Source organism: Canis lupus, chromosome 23 (assembly GCF_011100685.1).
Source record: "Canis lupus familiaris isolate Mischka breed German Shepherd chromosome 23, alternate assembly UU_Cfam_GSD_1.0, whole genome shotgun sequence".
Lineage (NCBI taxonomy): Eukaryota > Metazoa > Chordata > Mammalia > Carnivora > Canidae > Canis > Canis lupus.
The window spans coordinates 38,869,758-38,887,922 of NC_049244.1; the positions used below are offsets into that span (position 1 = coordinate 38,869,758).

The 18,165-nt window shown below is 37.0% G+C and overlaps 2 protein-coding genes and 1 long non-coding RNA gene across 8 annotated transcripts in view; 2 read left to right on the forward strand and 1 right to left on the reverse strand.

Moving 5' to 3' along the window:
- The window catches only part of PLS1 (plastin 1), a 103,388-nt gene extending 91,185 nt beyond the window's left edge, over positions 1-12,203 (forward strand). For both annotated transcript variants that reach the window (XM_038571108.1, XM_038571109.1), the window contains exons 13-16: positions 4,014-4,147; positions 4,573-4,696; positions 10,085-10,209; positions 10,440-12,203. In XM_038571108.1, coding sequence (XP_038427036.1) covers positions 4,014-4,147; positions 4,573-4,696; positions 10,085-10,209; positions 10,440-10,575 — 519 coding nt within the window. In that variant the 3' untranslated portion in view covers positions 10,576-12,203. The remainder of the gene's footprint in view (positions 1-4,013; positions 4,148-4,572; positions 4,697-10,084; positions 10,210-10,439) is intronic.
- LOC102156734 overlaps positions 1-14,731 on the reverse strand; it is a 29,017-nt gene extending 14,286 nt beyond the window's left edge. The window contains exons 1-2 of the long non-coding RNA XR_005377106.1: positions 14,609-14,731; positions 7,389-7,454 (exon numbers count right to left, since the gene is read on the reverse strand). This is a non-coding gene — a long non-coding RNA (uncharacterized LOC102156734). The remainder of the gene's footprint in view (positions 1-7,388; positions 7,455-14,608) is intronic.
- A 446-nt stretch (positions 14,732-15,177) lies between these two features.
- The window catches only part of TRPC1 (transient receptor potential cation channel subfamily C member 1), a 65,925-nt gene continuing 62,937 nt past the window's right edge, over positions 15,178-18,165 (forward strand). For 2 of the 5 annotated variants that reach the window (XM_038571114.1, XM_038571115.1), the window contains exon 1: positions 15,283-15,460. In XM_038571114.1, the coding sequence (XP_038427042.1) occupies positions 15,428-15,460 (33 nt within the window). In that variant the 5' untranslated portion in view covers positions 15,283-15,427. Of the gene's footprint in view, positions 15,461-18,165 lie in introns of all 5 variants that reach the window. The other 3 variants (XM_038571113.1, XM_038571112.1, XM_038571110.1) reach the window with 3 other exon arrangements.

The following is an 18,165-nucleotide window of genomic DNA, read 5'->3' on the forward strand; positions in this document are numbered from 1 at the left end:
AAGTTTTAGTACTTAATGTTCTTTGAGGTGCATCATAAATTCACCCCTGTTTTATAATCATCAGAACTTGCCAAATCTTTACTGGTTATGTGTTAATATCTTTTGACAGATATTTATTGATTACCTATTACTTGTACAGTGCAATGCAGAATATAAAATAGCACAAGACACGGAGTTGGTCCTCAAGAAGCCTAAAAACATTAGATATGTGTACAAACAGCTATAATATAGTGTACACAGAAATGATTATGAGTTCTAAGGAAGAAAAGGCAACAGCCTGCACTTATCATGTGAGGCTTCATGCAGGAGGTGGTATTTGTGTGAGAATTTGAGAAAGAAGACTGGAGGGGGTTGCTAAGGATCAGGAAAAGGAATAGTGATGGGAAAATATAAAACGCATTTCTGGGAATGTTGCCTATAGCAGAAGATTCCCAGAGGTAAGAAGTGAGTATGAACATTAAAAATTTCAGCTGGAGCCAGATATTGAGAATCTTGACTGTCAGATTAAAAAGCTTGTGTTTTAAACTAGAAGTAATGGAAAGCCATTAAACGTTTTTGAGCAGGGCAGTGACTTGATTACAGTTGGTGGGAGAATATCTGGCAGATGAATGATGATGATTCCATAACTGGAAGCCTGCACTTCCCACTTTCTTTAATCCATTTTATCCATTCCTCACTCTTCCCCTCTGCAACCACCAGTTCTCTGCATTTATGGGTCTGTTTCTGCTTCTTTTTGCTTGTTTTTTTTAGATTCCACATATATGTGAAATCATATGGTATTTGTCCTCACTGGCCGACTTATTTCACTTAGCATTAATATTCTCTAGGTCCATCCATGTTGTCACAAATAGCAAGATCTCATTCTTTGTTATGGCCAAGTAATATTCCATTGTGTATACATATTTATCCATTTGTCTATCAGTGGACACTGGGTTGCTTCCATATCTTGGCTATTGTAAATAATGTTGCAGTAAACATCAGAGTACATGGATCTTTTTGAATTGGTGCTTCTGCTTTTTTTTTTTTTTTTTTTTTTTTTTTTGTAAATACCAGTACTGGAATTACTGGGTTGTATGGTATTTTTATTTTTAATATTTTGAAGAACCTCCATACTGTGTTCACAGTGGCTGTACTAATATACAGTCCCACCAACAGTACACAAGCATTCCTTTTTCTCAACATCTTTACCAACACTTGTTCTTGTCTTTTTCTATTTTTTGGACTAGTTTCAGAAGAATAGGTATTAACTCTTCTTTAAATGTTTAGTAGAATTCACCTGTCAGTTATTTCTCTTTCATTTCTGATTTTATTTATTTGAGTCCTCTCTTTTCTTCTTGATGAGTCTGGATAAAGGTTCATAAATTTTGTTTATCTTTTCAAAGACCAACTCTTGGTTTCCTAATCTTTTCTATTGTTTTTTTTAAAGCCTCATATTTCATTTTTTTCTGCTTTTCTCTTTATTATTTTCCTTTCTTCTACTAACTATGGGCTTTGTTCTTTTTCTAGTTCCTTTAGGAGTAAGCAGATGCAAAATCTAACAGGAAAACAAAAATTAAACCACTCATTTTATTTGGAATTTTAATATGAGATGTTACAAGTGAATCATATGTAAAATGTTTCAACAAATACCAGCTGTTTATAGGATGAAACATAAGGCCTCAAGATATTAAAGATATTAAATTCAAGATATTAAAAAAATGAAGCAGTACTTTCATGACAATATCACAGAGGCTTATTTTATAGGCTTTGGGCATTCATAAGCAGACATCATTTTGCTTCCTTTGTAAAGTTCATAAAATTGCACCACTTAAATAGTCTTTCTTCATTATTTCTTCAATATTTCTTTTCACTTGAAACCCTGTATCCTTTTATGTAATTTTTCTCTATTTTACAAATGATCTAAGCTTCACTTTACCCCACAGCATTTGAAGTGTTTGATCTTCATTTCTCCCATTAACTCTATGAAACTGCACTCTCCAATTTTTTTCTTGCTTTGTGTTTATTCTTAACTTTCACAGGTTTTTGTTTTTTAGCCTGACAACTCTAGGAATTTCCAAGGCTCAGTTCTTGGCCCACTGCTCTTAACTTTCTATATTTACTTCCTCAGAGAGCAGATCCATTTTTAGAGTGTTAAGTAGTACCATAAACACAGCTTATCTCTAGCGCTGAATTTCTTATTCTTTCTCTAGTTTGGTACCTCTCCAGATCTTAGAAGTTTTGCCAAATTTGGAATCAACTGTTGCTCAAAAAATAGAACACATCTTTTTCCTTATGTTAGCATCCATTTCCAGGTACCCTTTCATTGCTGGTCATATCAACATCTTAGGCCTCTAGTAACCCTGAGCACCCTCCTCACCATCATTCCCCTTAGGAATTTTGGTCTAACTATAAAACAGATGGTCTTTTATTGAAACACATTTTACGCATAAGTGATTATTTATTATTGCTAGAAAATTCTCCCATTGAAACAGGTGTCAGTGGAAAATATGCTGGTTTTTCTCTCTCCTGTTCACACTGTTACATAATCAGAACTTTGGTGCTATTTTCTATAAATTAGGTTTCTATTTATAATATATAATTTCTATAGCATATATTTTTTCTATAGCATATATTTTTAGACTAAATCTAATGTATGACTACTAGGAAGAAGAAGGGATTTTAAAATATTATCTCCTTGTATTTTAAAAAAATGTATACATAGCAAAGATTTTATGAAACTTAGTAAGAGAACCAGGCAGATGCTACTGCAGGATCAAAGGATCTTCGTGCATTTTTATTTGTAACAAACAGGTCTTTGGGAATTTGGATTTTCTTTTTTAGAGAAAATACCCATTTGTGCAAATTCTGTTATTGTGTGGTTCCTTTCTCACTTTTTCAAGAAATACTTTATTAGAAAAAAAAATGTATCTGTGTATCTCAGGTTGAATTGTTTTGTAATGAGGTCTTAACTAACTTGGGAAAGAAAATCAGAAGAAACCAGTTACACTATTTTTCTTAACTAAATGTTTATTTTATCCCAAAAAGTATTCAGGAAGCACAGTTTACTACTAGGGGTATTTACAAGATTATGAGAGCTTACAATTTCACTGGAGAAAAAGACTCTAATATCTAAGAATTTATACACACACACACACACGCACACACACAAATAACCCTGAGATAGGAAGACTGGAGATAATAAACATCTATAGAGGACAAGTAGACAAAAAGAATTTACTAAAGAAAGGAATGAACTGTACTTATATCACTGGAAAAAAATAGGTAGGTAGGTAAATAATTTACTTTCATTCATCAGATTCTTACTGTAGGCAGGGCATTGTGATGGGTTCTGGGCTGGGGATGGAGAAGAGTATGATAGAGACTTGTACATGATATAGTTTTTGCCCTTTAAAAGGAGCCTGTCCCATGGTTGACAAAAGAAAGTACATAAATTGCTAAGTAGAAGATGGTGCATAAGCATTACAAAATAAGCATTATTGGAAGTTCAATAAGGGGTATATTGTATCAGGTGGTATAGATAAGGTTAAACCTTTATTGAAGAAAGTGGGCTAAAGCTAAATTTTGAAAGATGAATAATATCTGGATGAAGAAATGGGAGATGAAGTTTCTTAATGAAACAATTTCTTTATTCCTTAGTTTTAAATTTAGACAAAACAGTATTTAACTCTATTTGTAGAATGCAGGAAACCCAGGTTTTTAGTCACAGATTTGCCTCTGATAAGCTATGTAATCTTGGACAGTCAAGACTTCTGGGTTAGATTTTAAAACTTCCTAGCCAGTTCTTTATTTACGTTAACCCTTCAGTGCTTTCATACCTAAGCTATAAAATAGGAATAATAATAAAATGGGAATAAACATTTCCTTAATTTCAGTGTTATTGTGAAATGATATTCTTCATATAAATTGAAGGTATCATCAGTTATTTTCAGATGACTGAACAAAGCTGGCATATTCAAGAGATATATTTTTAAAAACATGTTTTTAAACCAAAGCTTTTACTTAATTATTTATAGATTGAAAACTGTAACTATGCAGTGGAACTTGGGAAGACTGAGGCTAAATTCTCCTTGGTTGGCATTGCTGGGCAGGACCTAAATGAAGGGAATTCAACACTTACTCTGGCACTGGTATGGCAGCTGATGAGAAGGTAAAGGCTGATATATTTATAGCAATACTGTTTCCTTCAGCAAGTTATATGAACTAAAATTTTGGCTATTTTTGAGAATAACAAACAATTACACAGTGTAAAATATATTTTTAAATGATTTACCGTTGATAATACATTTTGTGTAAAAGTGGGTCAAATCTCTGGAAATGATCACTTTTATTAATGCCTCTTAAAAACTGCTATGTAAGGGATTTTTTTTTTTTTAATACTGTATAGTAGTTTTTGTTTCTGATTATGAGCTTTTCAACTTTGGAATGTGACTAAATGCAAATACCAGAAAAAGGTAGAAATATTTATTAGAACCAAAATACTTAAATATTTATCTAATATTGATATAAATGATGTGATCAAATTTCATCCCTTTCTCCCCTTTCACTCTCAAATATACATTTTTTCTGTTACAGGTACACATTGAATGTGTTATCAGATCTTGGAGAGGGTGAAAAAGTAAATGATGAAATTATTATTAAATGGGTCAATGAGACTCTTAAAAGTGCACAAAAACCCACTTCTATATCCAGTTTCAAGGTAATCAAAAGCTGTTTAAATTTTGTTTTTGTAAGAAATTAGGTTTAGGAAGGAATTTTTATTGAAAATTACATTGGTTTAGGTCTAGAGTTACATTAACATTATATCTCAGAGACACAATTTATAAACTTAGGCTTATTAGCTATTGGGCATCTGTAAAGCAAAAATATGGTTTGAATTCTTATACTTTGGTTGTCCTATTGAGTATAGATTCAGGTTAATATTATCAGACTCTGGTCATCTAATCTTAAGAAAGAAATAGAATAGAACCATAAAACCCAATTGTCAAATAAAAAAGAAAGATTAAAAAAAAAAAAAAACATTGTTTATATAGGACCTATAATGTTTTGTGCTCCCTAGCAGCAGTCTCAGAATTGTATTGACATCATTTCCAAGGCATAACAGAGACAGCCAAACCGATTCAAGTGGGAATTGAGAAAACTGGTAGGAAAAAAAATCTTGTCATCTGGCTTCATAATGGCACTTAACACTCACTTCCGAGCATTTGTGGATGATTCATAAAGCATTCAAAGTGTAATCTGCACATATATACCCACTAATTTTCATGCATTTCCATTGTGTGTCGCTTTTGCATGCAACATGATGTTAGCTACAAATAAGCATGTCTGCTTGTACACATTAATTCAGTGAGCCTTGTGTTTGTGATTTTACTATGATAAGTGAAAAATCAGCAATTTGGTGGGGGTTTTCTTAGTGAATAAGAATGCAGATGAAACCCTAAGCTTTCCTAAGAGTTATCTATCCATCTTTTAGTCTTTTCTTTGCCTTTGTACTGTATGTTTAACAACATTTTAGAGCAGGGGAAATGTCAGAAATTGATAAATTCAGTCTCAACTAAATACTGAGCCCCAATGTGGTTTTAACAGGACAGCTGGAATATGGCAGAGGTGTTGACTGAGTCCTAGCTCAAGTGTGCTTCTTTTTTGCCATCTTGGAAGGAACTAATCACTTTGAGTTTTTGTTGTTGCTTATTTCAAAAAAATGAACTAAGAATTTTCAGTCCATTATTTGTTTTTATATATTTTAGACATAAAACACAAAAATGTAAAACAGGGAAGGGGACATATGAAATTCTCTAATTGATAATTACTCATTAAAATTATAATGAAATTTTATGCATTTGTACATTAGTTGATGAAAAATAATAAGCATTTATATATTTAAATCAAATACACTGAGAAAATATTCAGAAACAAATGTCTATTGAGCTCTTACTATTAAGTAACATTTATAGATAAGGAAAAAGATACAGAATATAAGAAATTAATTTGGCCCTCATGGCGTTTGCTATTTATTAGGAAGACAAAACTTTCATAACTGGAATTTTCATAACAAGCTAGAAGAGGGTCCGTCTTGAATAAAGGCAAATCGGAGAGGGTTAGGAGAAATAGTTTGGCTAGAGAGGATAGTTCCTAAGGGTATAGTGCTAGATAGAGTCTGGGTCAAGATTGTGGAGGAATCTGGCTTTAATAAAAGTTTATTAATATTGGGAGTAATCTAAGAAAAGTGACAATTTTAGTAATTTTTTAAAGATCTCCTTATTTATTTGAGAGAAAGAGAAAAGTGGGGGTGGGAGGAATAGAGAGGGAGAGAAGCCGACTCCCCACCAAGTGCGCACAGTGGCCAGTCCCACAACCCCGAGATCACAACTTGAGCTGAAATCAAGAGTTCAGTGCTTAACTGACTGAGCCACCCAGGCACCCCTAGGAATACTCTTCTGAACATGGTGAGCAGGATGGATAGTAGGAAGAAGGGTGTAAATTCAAGGACAGTGCCTAAGAAGCTGAGGCAGAACTCAAGGTGTGAAATGATGAGGATCTGAATGGAGTTGGGGGTGGGCACAGGAAATGTTAAGAATGGATAGTTAGTTATTTGCTATTGAAAAAGAACAAGTAGGATTTGGCTTCTTGATTTAGGGAAGCACAGGAGAAAGAGGAGTTAAAACTTGATGGTTTAGGCCTGGGTAACTGAAAAACAGATAACACTTTTAACAAATGGGAATCTCAGGAGGTACAGCTGCTTTCTGGAAAAGGTGATGAATCTGTTTTAAGTCTGCTGGATTTGAAGTAATGTTCAGGAAATGAGCTAGATGACAGGAAATGTTAAAACTGGGAATACAGACTTGGTCATCAGTTAAATAGAAGAGATAGTTGAAAATAGGAGTCCACAAACCCTCTAAGGGAGAAAATGCACAGAGAAAAAGCAGACTTGAGAGTTTTACTTAGATCCCAGGTAGTAGGAACATAATGCAAATGTGCTTGGCATTTATTTAGTGGGAGCTTGATAACAGAGTCTTTAAAGAGGCTATAGTTAAGAAATGTGGCAGCAAATGCTAAAATAAAGTTGGGGTGGGGAGGCTTTTTTCCCCCAACTGTAGAAGGCATTATATTTGAAGCCTATTATAAGTGTTACTAGTAAGAATCTACTAATCATAATCAAGGCAGTATCATACTGAGACATTTTAGAAAAGACAAATTTGCCCTTTTTAGTTACAAACTAATTTTCCCTCATCAAGGTAAGGAAATGTATGAACACTGAATGAAATATGAAATTGTTGAATCACACTATATTGTACACCTGAAACTAAGAGAACATTGTGTGTTAACACGGGCTTAAAATAAAATAAAAGAAGATGAGGATGTGGTATATCCATAACAATAATCTTAATTACCTTTATTGAGTTCTTTGTGCCACCATGCTAAGCACTTTACAGTTTCTTTTAATTCTCTCAATAACTCTATAAGCAAAAAGGAGAGCATTAGAAAAATTAAACAACATGTCCCCTTCATACAACTAACCATTGAGCAGAATAGCTGGATTTCACATCCAGATCTGACTGCAGGTTAAAAGCCAAACTGTAGTTCTGTGTCCCTGGATTTGACTTCAGCTCAGACATTTATTAGTTGTGTGACATACTGCTCATTCATCTCATAAATATTCAAAGCTTACCTTGTATCAGGTTGCTTTGCTAGTCACTGTGGCTACATAATGCCCTCAGCGTGTTTACTTCAGGAAAGGAAGCAAAGAAGAAAACAGGAATCACTGTGTGGGGTGTCAGCGTACTAATCAGCTAAGGGGAGTAGGAAGCACATGAGAGGGGCATGTGTTTTATAGAAACCTTAGCAGTTTATACTAACTCCTTTTGATAAATAAAGTTGAATTTACTTCTGGTTCACCATTCAATATCCGTATGACCTTGGGCAAATTATTAATTTCTCTGTGCCTCTGTTTCCCCATACTTAAAATGGAGATATTAATAATACCTATCTTCTGAGTTTGTTATCAAACTAAATAAGTTAACACATGTAAAGAGCTCAATAGTATCTGGACATTTTAAGGGCTCAGTACAAGCGGTTTGCTACACTACTAGTATGGCAACATATAACGGGCATCATATGGAGAGGTTCCTCTTGAGCTTTTTAGAGAACTCTGGTTGCCACATCACTGTGTTTCCACTTCTATTTTTAATAATGACAGAAAGAATAATGGCATGGAATGTTCTAATAGTAATGTGTATCAAATTAAGAGAGAGGGATGGTACAATTCGTTATCTTGAAAATCAAGCCAAACTCGAAGCTAATTCTTGAGAGTCTAAACTCAGAAAGACTTGATCACCCTAGTTATTTTTACCCCTCTACTTCTACTTCCCCCCCCAAAATCTGTTTCATAAAATGAACATTCCTGAAAGTAAAGAATATAAATTTTTCTAAAATTAACAAATGTAGTGGCTCATAGATCATGCCCCCCCCCGCCCAAAGTAAACTGTTACTTTTCTTCACATGGCTTCAAATTGTTTTTTCAAAACTTTATTAATTTGTCTAGGAACTGTAGTATATGCTTTCATTTATATTAATATTCCCAAGAATCCTGTGACATTCTCATAGTAGTGGTTAGGGAAGGGTGCTTCCTTTTGGCTTTGGAAAATGGAAACCCAATTTAAAGTGGTTTAAACCAAAAGGAAAGGTACAGAATAGCAGAAATCCAGAGGTAGGGTAGATTTCAGTGTTGGTTGAGTCAGTAATTGAAGAATGTCATTCAGGACTGAGGCTTTTGTCCATCTCTGCTTTGCCATCTACAGTGCCAACTTCACTCCAAAGCTGGTTTTCCTTTTGATAATAGAATAACTGCTGACTGGGACAAAGGTTTCATCCTCTCATTCACATAGAGGAGGAGGGTTGCTAGTTTTCCATAGCTCTTCCAGAAAATGGCAAGGGCCTCACGTTAAATTAGGCCCAAATTAAATCACTGTGCTAATCAGATGGGATTACTCTGGTTCAGACTAATGTTTTTGTTCATCTAAGGAGTCTTTTTAGACATTTTCTTTCTAAATTCCCCTTCCCCTGAAATTTTAATGCTATGTATATTACTGATTTTAATGCACTGTATGCTTTATACATAAAGAGTAAGTTTATTACCCAACCCCCAGAATGCATGGCCTAGACTAATTCAGGATCACCCCTGGAGCTGTGGATGGGGTCAGCTTTCCTTGAAGCACATGTCCATGTGAGGGGAATATGGATACAGAGCAAAAATGTGAGTTCTGTTAGGATGGAGAGAGTAGTAAGGAATGAGTAGATTCTGGGTAGGCAAGCAGCAATGGCCACTATTCAAGCTGAAAGAACAAGTAATTTTTTTTTTCAAGTACTGGTAAGTGATAAAACAACTTAGACCAGGATTTCTGACTTCCAACTGAAATGGTCTATCCACTAGAATTTAGTTGTTCATTTTTAGTTCACCTTGGAGGTAACTTCAAAAATGGAGAGAATCTTGGGCATTACAGTCAGACAATTATGGGTTCAATTATTGGTTTTGTACCTACTGGTTGTGTGAACAAGTCACTTGAGCTCTATGAATTTCACGTTCATCCTCTTTAAAAGAGGTTTTTAGGAAAATTAAACAAGCTGGACATGTAAAGCAACAAGGATAATGCCATTGTAAATGTTAGCTCCTTTCCACTATTATTTTCATTTTTTCTTTCTCAAAAATTTTAAGTGAAGGCTTAGGAATCCATGGTCTAAGAAATATACTACTAGAATTTGCAAAACTGTTAATTTAAAATCCATCTCCTGTTCCCTTTCAAAAGTATTTTTTACAGAATGGATACTATAGTTAGCATACTTTAAGAATTATCACATCTGCAAGCCCTATTTGGGTATGGTGACAGCTCCACATTGTAAGCTCTGTAGACACCGAAGGAAAAACATATTTTAAATCGTTTGTGAATTTGTAGAAAAGCTGAGTGTTGTAGAAAAGCTGAGTGTTCACTACAAAGATGATTTATAATTTGCTCTCAGTTATATGGTTATGAACCAGTCTGCTTATGAAAATTAAAAGTAAGATGTTTATGAATGATTCTTTATTTTCTAGGACAAAACTATTAGCACTAGTTTACCTGTTCTAGACTTAATAGATGCCATTGCACCAAATGCAGTTCGTCAAGAAATGATCAAGAGAGAAAACTTATCTGAAGAGGACAAACTGAACAATGCTAAGTAAGCTTTTTATGGTTTAAATTAAAACACAGTGGCTCTTTAATTTTGTAAATCCTTAGATAAGGTTACTATGTCTTTAACATTTTGAAGTACAGCTTATATGGGGAATATGATTTAAAGACTTAACTTTCTCATAAAGTTAATCTAATCAAAATATTTCATTCTTAACATATAGTAAGTGAAAACACAGTAGATAACAAATACTAAGATATTTTTCTTGTCTTTTCAAGATATGCCATTTCAGTTGCTCGAAAGATTGGTGCCCGGATATATGCCTTACCTGATGACCTTGTAGAAGTGAAACCAAAGATGGTTATGACCGTGTTTGCATGCTTAATGGGAAAAGGACTAAACAAAATAAAATAATGAAACATTTCATATGATTTTCTGCCACATTAAACACATTGAATGTCTCACAGTTTACAGAATTCTGAAATGTAGTGGGTATAAAACCAGAGATTATTTGTATGCTTATACTAGTATAATTCATTAATGAATTTAGTGTCTTACACTAGTTAGAATCTGTCAACATTTTTGGATAATACAACTAATTTACCAGTCAGTACTGATAATATGTTCATCATCAAGCTGATATTTCATAATTATTTTCATTTTCTGAAAGTCTTATTAAAACAAGACTAATTTATTCTTTTTCATGGTTCAAAAAAGATCAATATAAAAAAAATTTTTGCAGGTCCTGCTGTGCTTTGATTTGTGTGTGAGTGTTTATGGTAATTTTGATCATAAATGTATTCAGAGTCACTATCCAAGTTATTTTATTTTTTTCTTTCAACTATGTGAACTTTAACTTTTCTGTAAATTTCTATATTGTCTCAAATTTTTAAGTGACAAGTATTGTTCATTAGCATTAAACTTTTTTATATATGAGAACTAACTCTTTAAACCTCAAAATACATTCTCTTATATAAGTAGCAGGAGCTTTTTACTTAAAACTTAATTTTAACTGTACTTATATTTTATGTATGCTAGTTTGTAAGACAGCTTTAACTATGACGTGCAGCATATATGTTGGTAGGCTGTTATTAGAGAAATATGTTTGTGTACATATATATTTTTTGAATCTGAACTACCCAGGTTTTCTGAAATGGAAAGTATAACTAATTCAGTCAGCCAACCATTAAGTGTTTATTGTAGTCCCACTATGTGTGTAACAACTTTTCAGTTCATAGATATTGGTATATGAAGAATTTCTTTTAGAACTATTCATTTTGAATGTGCATATGGTTATTTTTCAACTGGCTTCTTCCACATATTTATAGCAAAACATTGACTAGAGCATCTCAAGACACATTGACACTATACTGTTAGTTTCATATGACACATGTGAATTTTGATCTATACTGAAGACTAATTTAGAATATACCCACAGAATATCTTCAGCAGAAAGTAATACAAAGCTAATATTCAACATAGAATATTTTCACATGTTTTTTCCACAGCCTCCTACAAATTGGCAGTGTTTGGTTAATGACTGTGTTACTTGGGAATACCTAATCTTCAGACCTACTTTTGTGTGAATTTTTATCAGTAGACAGATTCTGCTGCTAAAAATTGAATTCAGAAATATGTTTCCTCCATTTTTCCACCGTTAGTGTGAGTGGACAATACTGCTACACAACAAAAAGGCTGTCACTTTATCTCAGTGTGAATGAGTAGTCTAAACTTCTACCTATTGATTAAAACAGGTTGGTAAGAATGAGACTACTCATGTGTTTGGAATTTTTTAAGTGAAATCATCAGTAGGTGGAACTTTGAAATATATTCTTCTACAAAAGTGTTTTCCTTTACTTTTATATTTTGATGATTGTTTTCTTATATGAAGATTAAGATGTGTTCTTGTTCTAAGATTGATCAATGTTTCCCCTTTGATTTTTTCACCATTATATTTACTAAGTTATCTGATTTACATGAAATCTGGCACTTTAGTGTTCTTTTTCTCACAAAATATATTTAATAAAAACTCTATATACAAATGTGTCAATGTTCGTTTCATTTAAAGAATACAGAACCTTGAAAATTAATCTATCATAAGTTTATTTTCCAGAAAAGAAAATAATTTTGTTTTAATTAGTAAAACAAAAAAATATTATTAGATTATTTTGAGGGAAATGAAGGTGGTTCTGTGGTTCTTTAATATGGAGAATTTTAGTAAAGACCAACTGCATTATTTCTATAATTTGGTTTGTGCTAAAATACTTTGAGGGAATCAGTTTATTAACATAAATTTGTTATGATTCAGGTATGATGCTAGAAACATGGGGATTAAGTTGAGAAAAGTATAGACAGTTCTCTAACTTCATTAATCTTCTAGAGGAGAGAGATAATAGGAATTTTAGATAGAGATAAAATGCAATAGGGGAAATCGTAAAAGAAATAGGCAAATGTGGCCTAGAGTAGTGAGGGAGAGGCACAGAGTTTGAAGATGTATATAGGATCTGGTTTTGGGGGGTTCTTTTTGTTTTTTTTGTTTTGTTTGAAGTAGGCTCTGTGCCCAACGTGGGACAAGAGTTATATGCTCTGTTGACTGAGCCAGCCAGGCACCCCTGTTCTACTTTTTTGGGGGAATCTGTTCGACTTTTAATACCAGATCTGAATCTGGATTTTTTCTCTTCTCCAACTGAAGTTAATGGTCTTCTCTTTTGTACCTGCAGATTGGTGAGTTGCTTTGAGTAAAAGTGCTGCTTCTGAATCCTACAAGCCATTATTCATCATAATTCTATCATTAGTCTTACTATCACAGATGCACAATAAACCCATTATACAGGGGATGCTAAAATACCCCAATTTATGCTGGATAAAGTGTGTACCAGAGAGGCAAGAGAGAAGAAAATGCTGCTTCTGAGATGATTAAAAAAAAAAAACTTCTAAAGAACAGGATACAGTTGCAACACTGACTTACTTTGGAAAAGGGAAAACCCTCTAATACTTTGCCTCCTAGAATTATCTAGTAAAGTAGGTTGGAATTCCCCTGAATCTAAGAAATTATCCCTTGTGGGAGTCCTTATGGATGAGAAATAATAAACCAAGAAGCTTGAAAAGACTTCAGATTAAAGTGGTTTTTATATTTTGAGCCATCTGAATGTTTACCTTCCAACACTCTGGAACTTTTGGATGGGTCAGGGTTAGAGCTGTCCTACTGAGTGAAAATTTTACTGGACTATGAAGAGTGTTTAAGTGAGCACACATATAAACCCACATACATACATCTTTGTTCAATGGTCACAAAGTGACAACAATTTTGACATTCCACCAAATATGCAAACTTGGAAACAGGATAGAATGGAGTAGAGTAATGATACATGATAAGAAAAACCTAAAATGATTCAATCGATAGTCAGCTATTTTGAAGTAAACACATGATAATGTTTCGAAAGGTGGGCAATCTTGTCATCTACTTAAGGCCTCTTAAGATCTAGAGAGGACTGGGGATCTCTGGGTGACTCTGCGGCTTAGTGCCTGCCTTCCCTCCAGGGCTGGGCCCAGGGCCTGATCCTGGGGTCCCAGTATCGAGTCCCACATCAGGCTCCCTGCATGCAGCCTGCTTCTCCCTCTTCCTGTGTCTCTGCCTCTCTCTCTCTCTCTGTGTCTCTCATGAATAAATAAATAAAAATCTTTAAGAAAAAAAATCCAAAGAAGACTTTGAATGATGAGAAAGACATATTTGGGATATTTGGGAGTTCGTGCTGGCAAGAACAGAGATAGAATAAATCAACCCGAATAGGAAGTATTTACTTCCCTCAAATATAAGATATTCTGACGTAAATTTTTGTATTGCCTTTTAAAACCTAAAGCACTGAGGGCACAATTTTGATTTTTGTATCGTTCTTGTGGAAAGCAGTTAAGTATTCAAGATAGAAGTTGCAGCTTTACCTCCTAGCTTTTAAAGGTGCAGGAATCTGCTTTAAATAAAAGCTTGCTTTAAAAAAAACTATTCAAGGAAGTCATCCTGTGCCTCAGTTAGCGTTTGCCTAACACACATCTTATAAAATCAAATTTATAAATGTGAAGACACCGCCGGAATGACTGTAGTTAGATTCTTAAAATGTGCTTATCCAGCGGTTACTTACACACGTCGGTGCACCTGAATTACATGCGAATAAATGTATGACAGTCGTGCCAATTTTACATCACCAAACAAGTTGTTGAAAAAAAAAAAAAAGGGCTGGAAATCGGCACAGCTGGCCCCAAACGCACACACACCCCAGCCTAAGTGTACTGCGGGGCCAGGGTCCCCTCCTTTCTGCTTTGCCTAAAGGACACAAACGCGAAACCATTAAGACGATTCCACAGGGGATTCGACTAAACGTTAGGTCGTCAGAGTTTCAAGTCACCGAGCCGGTGCGTGTTGTTATGCAGCAGGAGGCCGCAGGGGAGTTACCTGACGGCGGCAAGCCGGCTGTGGAGACGCACGCACCGCTCACCTAGCCCTCGGCAACCGTCAGCCTCTCAGGTCGCGGCCGGCCCGCGGGGAACGGGGGGCGTGGCACACGCAGGCCCCGCCCCCGGGCGGCCCCGCCCACCGCCGAGCCCGCCCCGGTGTCGTCGCTGCAGCGGAGCGGAAGATGACGTGAGGGGAGTCGCGAACATCTCCAGGCGCAGCTGGGCCGGCGGTTCCCACAGCGCGGGAGCCCGACGTGCGCAGAATCGCTCTCGGAGCTCCTTCCCCACAGATCTCTCGTCCTCCTCCCGGGCCGGGCCGCCCCCAGCGCGGCCCCTGCGGCTCCTGGCACGGCCCCGCGCTCGGCTGCCGCCCTGGCGCGCGCCACTCTGTCGTCCCCGGAGGGGCGCGGACCGGCTCGGCCCGGGCGCCGGCGGCTGGGGAGGGGGCGCTGGCCCCGGGGCCGCGCATGCGCCGCCACCAATCTGGGGCTGTCAGTGGAGGGCGAGTGCTGGCTCCGAGGGGAGGCGACGCCCTTCGGGGCCAACGGGCCGCGCGCGGAGGCGGCCGTGGGAACGACTCATCCCTTTTCCAGCCCTGGGGCGGGGCTGGGGTCGGGGTCGGGGCTGGCGGGGGCCCCGCCCCCGTCTCCTGGCCTGCCCCCTTCATGGGCCGCGATGATGGCGGCCCTGTACCCGAGCACGGACCTCTCGGGCGCCTCCTCCTCCTCCCTCCCTTCCTCCCCATCCTCCTCTTCGTCGCCGAACGAGGTGATGGCGCTGAAGGATGTGCGGGAGGTGAAGGAGGAGAACACCCTGAATGAGAAGCTTTTCTTGCTGGCGTGCGACAAGGGTGAGAGCTAGGCCCCTTCCTCCACTGGTGGGCGCCCCTGCCCTGCGCACCCTTCGCCCTCTCCCCAGCCTCCCCGCGGGGCGCGCTGTCCTCCCGCGCCGAGCGCCTGCACCCGCCTGGCCCGCGGTCTCTCCCGGGCCCGGCACCGCCTCTGCCCCGGGAGTGTGGAGCCGGCGGGCGGGAGCAGCCGGAGGGCAGCCCTCGGGGCGCCGCACCTGGGGCGGCTCGTCCGGCCGTGGCCCCCGCCGTGGGGTCGAGCGTTTAGGTAGCGACTCGCTGATCCAGACCTTGGGGTGCTGAGCGTCCGCCTCTCCAGGACCTGGGCTCCCTCGCAGAGCTGCTTTGCTTTGCTTTTCTTTTCTTTCTGGGATCGCAGAGGGTTCGTGTACTTTGGGACCTTCTAGTTCTAAAATTCCGTGACCTTGCTCAAGGCTCCTCGTGTTCCTGGGCTCCCACCTGGTTTCTCTTTTTCATTTTCTTTAACCCCGCACTCGTATTATTAGCTCCAGTCACCCATTGCCTTGGTGTCCAATGACTGTTGAATGGGGTTAGGTGAGGTCAGTGTCCTAGGAGGAGAGAAAGATAGGACTGGAGAAATCATGCCGTAGTGACCAAACTTTTTTATTTTTATTTTTACTTTTTAATTTTGGGAAGTTAGTTCGTGCATTTCATTGGAGAAGAAGGTTTATTGCTCCCGAGCCTACTCTGGGGGAAAAAAATGGTCATGCAAAAGACAATTACAGGGCAAAACTGTGGAATGTATTTAATGTGTTTTTCTCCCCCCACCCCCGAAAAAAACCCAACAACAACTAGAAATCAATCACTTTTATGGCCATAATAAAATCTCTTCACTTAAGCATGCTTTCTGTTGATGCATATCATAAAAGGAATGGGAAATTGATTGCCCTAAGACGGCTTTTATTTCCCACATGTAAGAAAATGCTGTAATTTTCCTCTTTCTGAAGTTCTTAAGTTGCCTTACAGTGGCCATGCTCACTTAGGAATACTCTGTTCAGGATCCTGCCAACTTCCAAATATAAACCCAAAGGGCGACTTACACTGAAAAGATTAAGTACAGAGGATTTTTTTGTCTGTATGTATGTGTTTTTAATAAATCACAGCCTCTCTAACCTCTCTTACTGCTTTTGAAATAGGATTTTATCCACACAACTTTTTGAAAACACATTAACATATAAACAGTCCACCTATGTCTGTTGTTAGACACTTTTATATTCTTATGTAAAAGAATTAAGTTATAATATAAAAGCCTTTGTTAAATAAAGTCCAGCCTGGGCACAACTTTGATTAGTCTTAGAATTTAAGAACCAGAATATGTTTATACCCTCACAAAAGTCACTGTCTGTGGATTACATAAAATTACTTAATATTACTGACCTGAATTATCTGAGTTCTCTTCCCTCAAAAACTCTCTGAGAGGAGAAGGGACAAGGTTGTGTTGTACTAGAATGAGTAAGTGGCTGCTCCATCTACCCCAGCGTACTCAGCTGTGATTATTTTAAAGCAAACAGAAAGTATGTCAAGAAAGGGAATTTAATATTGCCGTCAAACTGAGGACAGAGGAATGTCATAGTGGAATGTGGTTGGAGAGAGTACTTGTATGGCACGTATATTTAGAATTGTTGCATAATCTAAGTCAAATGAAAGTTTTAATCTATGATAGTTTTGTAGTCTACCTACTAGTGTCAGTTGGAATAGCTTCCTATTCATCAGTTTCCCATTTTCTAACATCATTAAGATCCTTGGAGAGGTTTACCTTTTGGAGGTGGGGTGGAAAGTAAATATGCATTTTTTTTTTTTGCCCTTCCATAAATTAAAAAATTTTTAATGAGTGAGATTAAATAGATATTTTCTCTTGCAGGTATGTTGAAATGAATTCTCAGCTTAGATTTGAAGAAATAGCTTAAATTACATATTTATGGTATACCTTTAGATTGAAAAAATAAATTTGAATTATAGCAGTATTTTTGTTTGCTTACCTATCTGTATTCACTAATATTGTTAAGCCTTTTTTTGTGTATTTCACTTTTAATCTAAAAGTGAGAAGTTTCTTGAAGTAGCTGTAGCTTCCACTATTACATTGGAGCATTCATCAAACCAAATGACAAACATTTGCTAAAAACAGCCATTAGGGTAGAGTGTGTATGCTTTTCATAGATTTCATTTTATCCTGACAACCCCATAAGCCAGATCTGTTGTTATACTTATTTTACAAATGAGGAAAATGAGGTTAGGCAAAATTTTAAAATCACTTTGCTCAAGGTTACATTAGCTAGGTTGTGGTAGAACTCAGATCTATCTTGAGCCTGTACTCTTAGCCACTATGTTATACTGATCTAGTTGTAGTTGAATGAATGAAAATCATTTGTGTTAGAAAAAACACATCCAAATTTGGATTTATTATTTGGAGATTAAACTCTATACACTCTATGAATGCTTTGTAAATCTTGATTCTGTGGATTATATTTATCCAATAAAAGTAAAAAGCTTTAATAGCACTAGAACAAATCCACACTAGAATATCTATGTTTCTCATCCTTTCATTTAGCAATCATACTGTACATGTACATTCTAATATATTTCCATTTAGGGAGAGTTCCTAAAGCAAAAATTATGGAGATAAAGTATGCGTATGTTAGTGGATGGGTGTGTGTAGATAAAGGGGTAAGTAAAGAAAAAAAGTAGGA